The 13029-nt window shown below is 36.5% G+C and overlaps 1 protein-coding gene across 6 annotated transcripts in view; it reads right to left on the bottom strand.

Moving 5' to 3' along the window:
- pum (pumilio) overlaps positions 1-13029 on the bottom strand; it is a 39936-nt gene that overhangs the window by 22856 nt on the left and 4051 nt on the right. For 4 of the 6 annotated variants that reach the window (XM_089836984.1, XM_089837123.1, XM_089837186.1 and 1 more), the window contains exon 3: positions 484-558. In XM_089836984.1, the coding sequence (XP_089693110.1) occupies positions 484-558 (75 nt within the window). Of the gene's footprint in view, positions 1-483; positions 559-7376; positions 7499-7550; positions 7804-13029 lie in introns of those variants that run through there. The other 2 variants (XM_089837236.1, XM_089837244.1) reach the window with 2 other exon arrangements.

Below are 13029 nucleotides of genomic sequence, written 5' to 3'. Positions count from 1 at the left end.
TAATATCAGATTTCACCGTATTTCAACCAATAAGAGGGCAGGGAAAGATGCGCGCGCACACCGGGCGCTTAGAGGTAAACTTTCCTTCGACTCCGATTGCATTTCAGCGCGACTTTAAAACTTAAACGTTCCTCATCACGATGACGACATAATGATCATTTAAAATAAAAAATACAAATAAAGAACAATGATAAAAAATGCTAGAAAAACTAATAAGGTAAGAACAACATTAGGAGTTTTTTTCTTGACAGAGAGGAAAAGAAGTTGGGGGAGTCCGAGAGAAAGAGAACCAGTTAGTTTAAATGGGGTCTGGCTGGTCTCGGGAGTAGTGACCTTTTAGAATAAAAGGGTTTCTTTGGTGTTTATAGCTAGACCGAGAGAACCCGGCCTATTATATAAGGCTTTTTGTTTCTACTGGGAATTATAATAGAGAGGAAAAGAAACAAAGCCTGGAAACAGAAAAAAATAAAAAAATAAACTGACCTCTAGTTGATGGCCAGTTTCTAAAGCCAATGCTTGAAAACCACTTTCGAGTTCCGCCGTATCTCCCCCTCGTACCTGCAACAAAAACAAATAAACATTTCTTTTTTAGACAGGTGTAATAAAAACTATTTACTAAAAACAAATTTTTTTTTAATAAAAGAAATTGTGTTATTATTTTGGGGACTCAAGTCAAAATAAATTTTCATTTTAATTAAAAAAGTTTTAAGACCTCAATATCCTCGACTTTTTTCCTTGACCTTCAATGACCTTTTAGTTAAGAATATTATGACGCAATAAATAAGACAATTCTTAATTTGCATAATTAAGTTTAAAAATATATTTAATGTAAATCTCAACGCTGCTGGAACACGTGACGTGTTCAACATTGATTGCAATTATCGTAAAGACAATCAATCCCCAAATCTAAAATCAAATTACCCTGACTCTCTAATAATAATAATTTCTACCTATTCAATTATTTTAAAACCAAAATTAACCAGAACATATAATACCTAATTAACGAGCAATTTCTTTTTATATATTTAATTCCGAAACCGTTTATGCAAAAATTTCAAATTCCCCTTAATTATATTATAATAATAAACCTATTTTCAATTAAATTATTCGGTAACCAATGACAACAACCCTGTAACAAAAACAACAAATCATCATAATAATGTCAAAAAGAGACATCAATCCCACGTAAAAACCCTACTAAAATATTCAACCCCATCAAATTGTACTTGCATCTCAATTAGGCCAACCAAAACAACAGAAAAGTAGACCAAATATAAGGCGTTTGACCCAAAATTATTTAATCCTTTTAAATGGTTTAGGACCAAAATAAAAGCTAGCCCCACCCGTATAAATTTGTTCCACCTGAAAAGCACAAAGCGTAGAAAGACCGACTACTAATACAAATTAGTTTGATACCGGACGTTGATCCGTTGGCCATTATATATTTACGACTCTGGGTTTAGTTTTTGGACTCCCGCAGACGGCCCCGCCAATTTTTAATAGCAAAATATAGTAATTTCATTTTAACGATGACGGACAAGAATCACGTAATCTTGCGAGTGTAACGTGAAACACAAGTTTACGATTAGGTAATATTACATCTACGTTTGTTTTGCGTTAAACCGCGTAACAATTTTGGTTTAATTTCGGATTGTAGATAAATAAAAAATCAGGGTTGCTACAAGTTTTGGAAAAAAGCGATTTCCACGAGTTTTACCGGGTTTTTTCCCCATATATTTCCCTGAGTTATTCCTGGTTTCTTTCCATATATTTCCCTCAGTTTTCCAGGAGTTTTTTCCCCATATATTTCCCAGAGTTTTCTAGGTTTTTTCCCCAAATATTTCCCAGAGTTTTCCCCCCATATATTCCCCAGAGTTTTCGAGGTTTTTCCCCCATATATTTCCCAGAGTTTTCCAGGTTTTTCCCCCCATATATTTCCCAGAGTTTTCCAGGTTTTTCCCCCATATATTTCCCAGAGTTTTCCAGGTTTTTTCCCCATATATCTCCCGGAGTTTTCCCATATATCATTATTTCCATGAGTTTTACAGGTTTTCCCCACATATTTCCCAGAGTTTTCCCCCCATATATTTCCAGGTTTTTCCATATAAAGAGTAATAACAACGGGAGTGGTTTTTAAATAGTTCAAGAAGTAAAGAGGTTCCGAATATTAAATTTTCACTTTTGTTTAATATATATCTATGCTTTTGTTTTTAGGAAAAAAACCGGTTTTTCTTTTGACGGCGGCATGATCCCGATAATTTATATCGTGAAAAATATCGAGTGTCTGAAAATTAAAAGTATAGGGAACCAAAAGTCGATCAATTTCATTCTTCTTTTTTGTTACACTTAAAGAAACCGGAACTAACTTAATCTATTGAATGAATTAAGATTTTCTTAAAATTCTACTTATAATCCCATTCTTATATTTAAAATTAATGGATTTAATTATTGAACAAAGAAAGAAAGGAAGGACGTGCTTACAAATTTCTTCGCTGATAGCTGCTCCTATTCTTTCAATATAATTAATTAAATTTTTCCACAACAACAGCTGTCAATTTTAATCGAGATTTGTAATGTTTTTCCCACTTCTTACTTATTTCATTTCTCTCTTCATTTGGAGTGTTACAATTCTGATTCCATTAGAGATACGGTTAAATCCTTAGAGTATATGCCCTACCTCTTGCCTTTCCAAAGATACTAAATATTTAGGGTTTCAACAATCAGGGGATGAGTAATTAAGCAAAATAGCAAAAGATGGTGTTAATTCTCCACATTAAAATCCCTAACGACGCCTCCACTTTTGGAGTGTTATAACTCTGATTCCATTAGAGATACGTTTAAATCCTTTGAGTGTGTGATAGCCCAACTTATTCCCTTCCAAACGATATTAAAAACTCGATGTTTCAACAATCAGGGGATGAGTAATTAAGCAAAATAGCAAAAAGATGGAATTAATTCTCCACACAAAAATCCCTAACGACGCCTCCACTTTGAAGCGTTATAACTCTGGTTCTATTAGAGATACGGTTAAATCCTTTGAGTATGTCATAGCCCAACTTATTCCCTTCCAAACGATATTAAAAACTCGATGTTTCAACAATCAGAGCTCGAGTAATTAAACAAAATCCAATTTAAGATTAAAAATTAATTAACTGCCAATTTTTGACCAGCCATACGACACTACTCAAAACTTACAAAGGCCGCAATGCAACCCTACCCTACCTTAAACACACCCCCTTCCAAGAAAATCCCTAGTGAGAGCGCAGCGCGATAGACCAAAATAATTATTAATCCATATAATGATAACAAAAACATGGACCTAAAGCTCTGGTCGATAAAACCAAAGGAAATTTTTGTTAGTTCAAGGGAGTGTCATCTGCCGACTACAGATACCCCAAAAGCTAGGGCTGGGTAATTGTCTCGAAAATAAAAGCAATAATTTCGCGATAAAGTGACGGACAAGTACTTCCGGCAGAGAAACGTTATGTAAAAATTGTCGATCCGCCAAAGGGGCTGAATTGTTCAGAAAGAAGAAAGACCTTATCCTGACGTTATTAAAAAAAACCCCATTATAAAAACAATACAGAAAAGTAATATTTATACATTGATAACTTCGTATTAATTTACTTCTCTTTTTTAACAATATTTTGTGTAGCCTAAAGGCAATACGACACGATTGACAGCGTTAAAGTATATAAGGCAATAACGTAAAGTGCCGGATCTACGCTCAGCTCACCGGCTTCCCATCTGTATCATGAAAAGTGAAATTTTCTGCCTTTAGGAAATTCCATATTTTTGAAAGAGATCTCAATTTCACTTTGCGAACCCCCCAACCCAAAAAACCGGCTAAATTCTATCCCTCAGTCAGAGTAATGACACTATCGCGGCTAATCCTATATTACCCGTCTACCTTCAAAGGCAACAAGGTGCCATTACACTCAAAAGAGGAAATAAAATTAAATCGATTAAAAATGCATGCATCTTAAGAAAGGAAAAGATAAGATGGAGTGAAAGCGAATTTCCGCTCGATTAAACCAAAAAAGTCAAGAATTCTTTTAAGGGTTTAGAAAAAAGGTATATAGATGCCACCATAAGTTTATAGGATATGTTCCTTCCCTAAGTATGACACTACCTATACTTCGTAATGCTACTGAGCGACTTACAGCTCGAGCTAGTTCGAGAACGACAAGCGAGAATTGACTACACCAAGAAGCGGTATCTAGTTTACAAGGGAGAAGGTATAAGATGCCTAAGTATTGGCGCGCCATAGTCCCAGTCCCCCTTTCAAAATACAAGGGGGACGTAAAAGGAGGTCCCGGGCTATTTCGCTACCTCTCCTCAGTCGGAAAATACAAGTAATTTTCGTCATTCGCGTCGCGCTGACGTGAGTTTTCAAGAACCAATGAGATGCTGGTTGTAATTTAGAGGCGGCGGGTATTAACTACGGACCTACGTACGTTTGGACTGCAGATAAAGCTGGAAATGTGGATGAATGAATTTATACCTTCTCCCTAGTAAACTAGACATCGCTTCTTGACTACTACTAATTTTGCATGCAGGACTTCCATCTTCTCCTTTTTAGTCTGCATTACTAAGCCCAAATTTGACAGCAGCGCCTGACCAGGCGTCTTCGCTTTACCCTGAATCTATGACCTACCTCTCTCACTTCATGACAAGCTCCAGTTTCTAAGTTACCAGAATTTACAAACTTATGGAAGGAACATATCTTATAAACTTATGATAATGATGCCACGTCAATTCTTTCTATGTAAAAATTTTGAATCACGAATTCGGTTTATAATAAACGCCCAAATTCCAAGAAATTAAAACGAAGGGAAAAACTAGTTTTGGGATTGGGAACGAATTAAATTTTTTAATTATATTTAAATTTCTTTACTAATCATGGTGTCTGGAATCTTGGACGAGAATCGACTCGAGACTCTTCCGAATTATAAACCTCAAGGGGATAATTACTACCTAGGCGAATATGGGGTCATCGGTAGCGGGTTAAAGGTCAAATGATAAGGGGTGGAATTTAACAATTTTGATATTAAATTATTACATTTATGATTAAAGACATTTTAATGCTGTCTGAGTTGTGAGGAAAAAAACTAATATCAAGTATTGTATCCCAGCCTTTACATTAGAGGTCAAAGGTCACGGTGTCTATACCGAAGACACATTTTAGCCCGAGACACAGTCTAAATAATTATTTCAAATATAAACAAATAAATAAATTAGTTCTAATTATATTATATTTCATTTAATTAAATAAAAATTATGTGGTGGTTAGTGCCTCGTCTTACGAGACATTCAAACACCCCCTTTACTTTAATTATATTGCGGTTATCTCCTCTCCACACCCTTTCAAAAGTAACACGCCGCGCAATTTTGAAGTCAAGTCAAATTATAAACAAAAGAAAGTTCCCTCACTTATTATTGGCTTCAATTAAGGACTCTTAGACCGCCAAGTAATTTTCGGTCTTTAAGTAAAGGAACCATTCTTTTCCGGGTGCAAATAAGTGAAAATTATTTAAAAGAAAAAAAAAATATAAACTAGTTTTTTCAAGAAGAGGGCAGTTAAGAATTACGCAATGTGTAATTTTTCCCCACCTTAAAGGGAGACTGAAATGTTAAGACACTCCTGATCTTGATTAAGCCTTAAGATTAATGTATTAATTCTAGTCCAAAATGATAAAGATTCTTTGGCAAACTTTCAAGAAGTTCTTAACAACGCTAATTCGTTCTCAGCAAAAATTGACAGTTTCTTATTTTTAAATCAGGGTTGATAAAAGTCTTTGAAAAACCGATTTTAACTGATATCAATGCAGGAGAAATACATCAAACCAAAGCCCTCTGATTTTAAGCTTAAAAAATAAGTCTGCATGCATAAATTAAGGCCAGGGAAATCGATTTTGAGTCGAAAATGCAACTTCTATAGCCTCCAATTTGCCACTGTTTTCGAGTTAAGATACTTATGGAACATATCTTATAAACCTATGATAAAACGGAACTAAACTCGCTTCAGAATATTCATTATCAAATCATACGGGCACGTGCAATATTCATGAGAAGATGGAATAAGAAAGGAAAGAAAGAATGAATGAATAAAAGCCGGAAACCTTTTCCCCTCAAAATTCTCTATTTGCTATATCCTAGATTTATCGATTCGTGATCTTTTTACAAGTAGCATATTGCAAAGAGTACTTGTAAGTCGAAACTCTCTACGAAAAAAAAAGACGTCGGATACTAGGCCTAAATTTCAACGCAAATATTATGATTTTAAATTGGTTTTGTACAGGGTGGAACAGACTTAAGTGTCGCTGTAAGTCCGTAATCAGTAACTACGATTAATGTCAGAAAGCCTATCACATTCACATCGAGTTCGTTTAAAGCTAGAGCAAGTGTTACACTGACATTACATGGCCCCCATTGTATCATGCATATCAACGCCTAGCCCACCCAAACTGCTTTACAAAGGTAAACGCTGAAACCAAGAAGAAAAGATGTAAGATGGAGTGGTAGTAACGATAGTCCTCCGTCATCATGATAACTTATTAATAAATGAAGGCTATACTTTAGTTATTTCTTTGACGCGTGTCCTTCCCCTCTGTGTAAGTAATCTGACCCCAATTAAGGGACGTTTTTTTTTATTATATTATAAGTAAAAGTTCATCAAACCTCGAAGGAAGAAGGCTTGGTCGTTCTTTTTTATTCCGCGGCAGTTAACTTAATCGTAAATATCTTTGTGGTATGGCTTTTAGTAATTCGTTAAACCGCTCACGTATTGGGTACACAAAAAGATTCCCAAGAAAAAGAAAGAGAAGAAATCTATTTTTATATAGATATATATATATACAAGTTCCCTTTCGAAATTAAATATATACCAATTAAGAATAATGAGATATAATAAATTAAAATAATTCAGATTAGATTCCGGAGGGGGAACAATCGAAGAAACATTAAACCAATATTACAATCAGTCCAATTTAGGCCTAGGGTTACCAATTAATTTTCATATTAGAATTCCCTTATCTTTTCAGAAGCCAAAAGCTAGAAGTAGTTGTCAATATTTAAATTATCATTCATTGTAAACATTAATTTAATTAACAAACTCATAATTAATTTGGACAAAAATTAAAATATTCCCTGATCTTTGTTTAGACCAAATTTTTAAACACACTGTGACCCGCGACAAGCCCAAGTTAACCCTTCTCCCGATTCTAACTACCACCTAACCTAACCTAACCAAACCAATAAGTACCATAAATAGACTTTAATTACTAACGAGACTTAATTAAATACTAAACACTAATAACTACGGGATAATGGAAAAAAAGGTTAAACACCAAATTAAAAATAAAATTTATAACTACCATTACGGGTATCCACATTCCAATATTTTAAAATACTTAAAATCTCACACAAACACACACAAAATTAACGCGGTCTTAATCCTTTTCAATATAATAAATTAGAATTAAATGACGACGTATTCGGTTCCTAATTAAAAATAAATTATTGGAAAGTATTTAACTTAAGTCCCTTACCATTAAAAACGCGACCACATCACTGTTATATTTCATATTATTTTTATTTATTTTTTACCGATAAACAATCCGCGAGAACGTCGGTACAACAACTTGGTTGGCGCAAGTACACGCGTACGCCGGGGCTACCCGGGTGCAATGACCAAGGAGTTTAGTATCCGGCCGCGAAATAGACGAGAAGATGCTGGGGCTACAAACGCGGCAGACACTGCTCTTGCCAACAACTGCCGCTCTCCCGGCTCTGCTCCTCTGGAGCAAAAACTAGTCGACCAACAACGTTCCCGAACCGGCACACCAGTTTTACATTCCAATTCAACCGACGCGACTAGTGAGAGAGCGAGATCCGCACGCAGCTTCTTCTGCCGTTGAAGGTTCTCCCCCGAAAGCAAAACCAGACGGTTTACAAGAGAGAGAAAGTTACCTTAGAGGAGAGACGGGAGATGGAGGCGTGGGGCCTATAACGCAGCCTCTGTACTACCTCTACCCCATCTAGGGATCGGCAACGAAGTCCTCCCAGCATCCTCAGTGGCGTTTTGTTTTGTTATAGAGTAATTTCTTTCCCATATATGGATGGCAACGTCATAACGCCCCACCCCATCTCTTACCTTAGTGATTTTTCCCCCCTATCGGAGGCAAATAGTATCATTATCTATTAAAAAGTTGCCCCCAAAGTTGGGGGTACACAGTTTACTCCCCCTCTCTACTGAAATTACTCCATAGTGGTAATGAGAGGGGAGGAGCTACGGGGATGTGACGTCTTGGTAATTTAAACTGTATGGCCTGAGCTGCCGACTTCAAACATGGTATCCAAAACCGAGGTAAGAGATAGGATAGTATGACGTCACGAGAAAGTTCGTAGTAGCAGACCATAGGGTCGTACGTGGTACTGAAACGTCAACAATGCCCCCTGAGTCTTAAAAATTTAAGCTAATTCATGAGAACTAGCTTCTGTTTTTAAATGGCGCTACAAGTATTCGGCATCACTTAACAACCCCCTACCAAAAATAGGGGTGTGCGCGAGGTACTCTGGCCCTCTGGGAGACTCACTGCCGTATCATCGCTCTACCACTCCATCTCGCATCTATCCTCGAAGAAGGGACCAACCCTGGATATGTTGACGCCGACTCAGAACGTAGAGTATGATAGTTTTATGTACTGGGTCGGTGGCGTTTGGACTGACTTGGGTTGCGTACATGATGATTGTAGGGTTCGTGAAGGAACCATGCCTATGGTACGAATCGGATGAAAGCGTACGTACGTAGCCTTCATCTTTTTAAAATAAACCAAGCCACCGGGCTGGAAAATTTGCATCGCATCTTGCGCAACTCATTGAAACAAGGAGAATTTTTAATGTGGAATGAATTTGATAATTTTTTGTTGTTTACTAAAGCTGATTTCAGAAGGAAAAGATAACTACAATTCCTTGATTTTAATCCCAATTAAATTAATTATATCTTGATTAGAACTTTTACGTTTAGATTAGAACAGCGCAGTGTATTTGTAATTTTAAAACTTCAAACTCCCTGACTTTAACAGGTTTTTCCCTGACCAATTTTAATTGCCCAATTTTATTTAATTATGTAGAAAAATCAGAATGTTGTGGGTTTCAAAATGACAAGGTTCAAAATATATTAATCTATGTTACAATATTACTGAACCAATACGAAATTCCCTGACTTTTAAAATTCCCTGACATCAATTTTAAAAACTCCCAAACGTTTCCAAGTGCTGTAGCAACAGCGTACAATCATGGGGAAACAATAGTATGTACAAATTCAGAAATTGAAATTACACGAACAATACCTCCACCTATTTCACATCCCGTTGTTAACCCTCCTGTGTTTGTTACAACACACACCAGGCAGTAAAGCCAAAGCTGACAAGGAGCAGGTAGGTGTACGGGAGACGAAAACCAAATCGATTTGGGATTAAAGAAAAGAAAATTGCGAAAGAAAAACATCGGAAAACCGGCCGGTACGCGTAACCAGGTAAAAAGTGGTTTTTCACGTGAAAGGGGAACTTACGAATTCTCAGGTAACTCAGCAATCAGCTACAGTAACTTCAAACGAAAGTATTCGATAACGATGTTATAATCCACGAAGTTAATCTAATATTAATTTCCTTTAGTTCGTGCGTTTGTAAGGGAAAACCTCTCACACGTACTTTTGATTTGGAGTAAATGAGGTGTCGATGGAAAGCTTAAGCTTACGCCTCCGGGGTGACATTAAAATCATGGTTTTTGAGTGACCTTTGGGGTCATAGGGGTCAGCGAAACCATAAATAAAACTACAGACACTGTATCGTTTACTGGAAATTTCTATTTGAAGAGGAAAGCCTTAAGTTGAAGCGTATTGCAGAGAAACTAACACGCAGTGGTGGAACACCGCCATCTTAGGATGGTTATTTCGAGGGGGTAGACGCTTTGGATCTCCGTGTACACCTGAGTTCAGCTTTGACAGTGCATTGAGTTCAAAGCCTTTGGAACTCACAATTCAGCTTTGACAGTGCATTGAGTTCAAAGCCTTCGGAACTCACAATTCAGCTTTGACAGTACATTGAGTTCAAGACATTGTACACCTGAGTTCTCAAGTGTCTACCCCTCGGGTTATTTCCCTGTCGTCTAGAAGCAATGCAAAACGGAGCCTGGTCATCTCGCAGTGCCTCTAGCGGCGCTTCTTGGCAAGAGTGAAATAACCAAAGAAGGTGACCTTCCCAGAATCCCAGCCCCTATGATATTTGCTTCTCTTTTGGAATTAAAGGAACGGTTTAAGACATTCTATCCGCCGTTTCTCGCCTATGATAACTTTAGGGGTTAATTTTCTTCTATCTATATCTATATAAATCAAAGTCCTGACTGACTGACTGACTGACTGACTGAATGACAGACTGACTGATAATCAACGCCCAGCCCAAACCGCTTGCCCTAGAAGGCTGAAAATTTGCAGGAACGTTACTCATAAGTAGTAGGCGCGTACTAAGAAAGATTTTTCGAATCCGCCGCCATCTTAACAAATGGCGCCCAGAAATGTAAAAAATATTCTCTATGCAATTAAGTACACGCGTTTCAACCGATTTCACAAATATTTAGTACACTGGTTTGCTTTAACCTATAGACGGGCTGAATGGTCTTTCGGGTTCGATTTTTCGCTATCTCTTAAAATGGCGCCCAGAAATGTAAGAAAATATTCTCTATGCAATAAAGTCCGCGCGTATTAACCGATTTCACAAATATTTAGTACAATGGTTTCCTTTAACCTATAGACGGGCTGAATGGTATTTTGGGTTCGATTTGTTGCCATCTTTTTAAATGGCGGCCAAAAACTTAAAAACCCATCTTTATGGAATAATGTCCGCGTGAAAAGTAATGAAAAATATCCCGACGGGCTGACGGACTGTGCCGAGTGCCTTAGCTCCTAGGGTGCTACAAAAATATTAGTCATCAGTAAAATCTTCACATTCTTTATATCATTTTAGATGAAAGTTCTTATTACACGCGAGCGACGCCGCGGGTAACGGCTAGTGCATTATATAAATACATATTCTGAATCAGAAAGATTTGATCTTTCAGATGGGAATAAAACCTTTTAGTTTTAAAAATAGCGATTTTTGGTGACTCTAACACTTTAAGCCTATTTTATTCAGTTTTGCGCGGCATTAGTAGTCTCGGGCGCTCGCGCTTGGCTTTTCCGCGAGATGCCGTGAGTGACGTAGCAAGGAGAAAAACCCGCCAAAAATCTTCTCCGCAAATTTGCTTTTGCCCCCAAATTTCAAGTTGTTTTCGAAGTGTTTTCCCTCATATTTAAATATTTATCAAGCATATTTTTTGGAATCAGAAGAGTTTAAATTCTCAAAAAAGTAAGGTTTTCTTTAGATTTGAGATAATTTTTAAATCACATCGCGTGCAAAAATTACTATAAATTGTCTTTTTGAAAACAACTATTTTTATATAATTGCAGAATGCGAGTCCGATAGTGCTTGCAAGATTTATTTTTGCTTTGCTGGTCAACGTGGACGATGCCTACTGAATGAGAAAACAAAGTCCAAAACATGCCAATGCTGAATCTTAACATAACATATGAACCAAATGATTGAAATCTATAAAAACATTGAATAAAACAAAATAAATAGGAATACTAGTAATATATATTTTCAAATTGAAGCAAGCTCCAATTTACTCGGCCTCCGTTGATATTCAAATAATTTTGTTCAAAAATAATACGAAAACTTATTCATTATTTTACCAGGAGTGAGATGAGACTAGAAGGGCTCTAGCATTGATAGTAGATCCTGGCACTAGTGAACAAATTTGAGGATTTTATTCTGCTTCCTACGCGATAAAACTAGAGAGAGAAAAATTGGTCGAGTTCCAAAAACATTTCCTACCCCCTTCCCCTCAACCTAAAGCCGCGAAACACGGACGCGGGTGCTGGAATCTAGTTTTTTATATACTCTCTAAAGACAGGCAGGCATCTGTTAAAGCAATATAAAAAATTGCAGTCGAAAAACGTATGAAACCAGTTTCTACTAAGGTACATATAATATTTTTTTTTATGGTTTTCATTTCGTAATAGACAAGTTCAGTGAACTAAACAGGGGAGCAGGTTCCGTAGCATCATCCCTGACTCAAATCGGATAGATTTTATAGAAACCTCACTTATTTTTTCTAAATATTCAGACGTTCAGAGAGAGGGAGAGATAGAGATTTCACTGTAAATTAACTTAACGATAACAAAATAACTTTTCGTGAAATACTGAATTGGAAATATTTTTGGGATTGAAATAATAAATAAAAAAGTTGGTGTAAAAGTTTTTGGAGAAAAATGAAAAACACGTTCCCCTTTTCTCTTTTCAAATTGAAAAATTTCCCGTCAAAGAAAAAATAATCATTAACAATTTCTATTGTTAATTTGTATTTATTATTCCGTGTTTAATTAATTCACGCCCCCCTTTTATTTGGTCATAGGTGATCGGTAGACTGTAACCAAAGTAGGTGGGCCTTCAAGGCAACGACTATAACCGTTTTATTTAGGTGTTGCCATAGACTTTCATTTCTAAAATGATAAATCCCTGACTTTTTCAGGTTTTCCCTGAGCCTTGAAAGTAAATTTCCCTGACAAATTTTAATCACGCACTTTTGTGTTAAATTGTGGGTTTAAAAATTACTAGTAACAAAATTAATATTACAATTTTAAAATTCCCTGACACTCATTTTCAAAATCCCTGACACTCATTTTCAAAATCCCTGAATTGCCGCGGAAATCTTCGAGACAATAAGAGACCCTAAGTTTTGTTCAAAGGTGGGGGGAAGCAGTATAGTCTGCTCGAATTAGGGTTATAAACGGAACTTATGTTATATGAATCCGAAGACATTATATGGGGCTTAGACGTTACCAGTCCATATTATCTGAAGTCGTACCTAACGTCTTTGTTGTAGACAAACAAGGTGCTCAAACACCGTCCAGACTATTTTAACACCGAC

The sequence above is a fragment of the Phalangium opilio genome, unplaced genomic scaffold (assembly GCF_054372755.1).
Source record: "Phalangium opilio isolate 3A_F unplaced genomic scaffold, DU_Popi_V2 ptg000002l_1, whole genome shotgun sequence".
Taxonomy (NCBI): domain Eukaryota; kingdom Metazoa; phylum Arthropoda; class Arachnida; order Opiliones; family Phalangiidae; genus Phalangium; species Phalangium opilio.
Note: the sequence above shows the minus strand (reverse complement) of the source record. Positions and strands in the feature narration are given on the sequence as shown.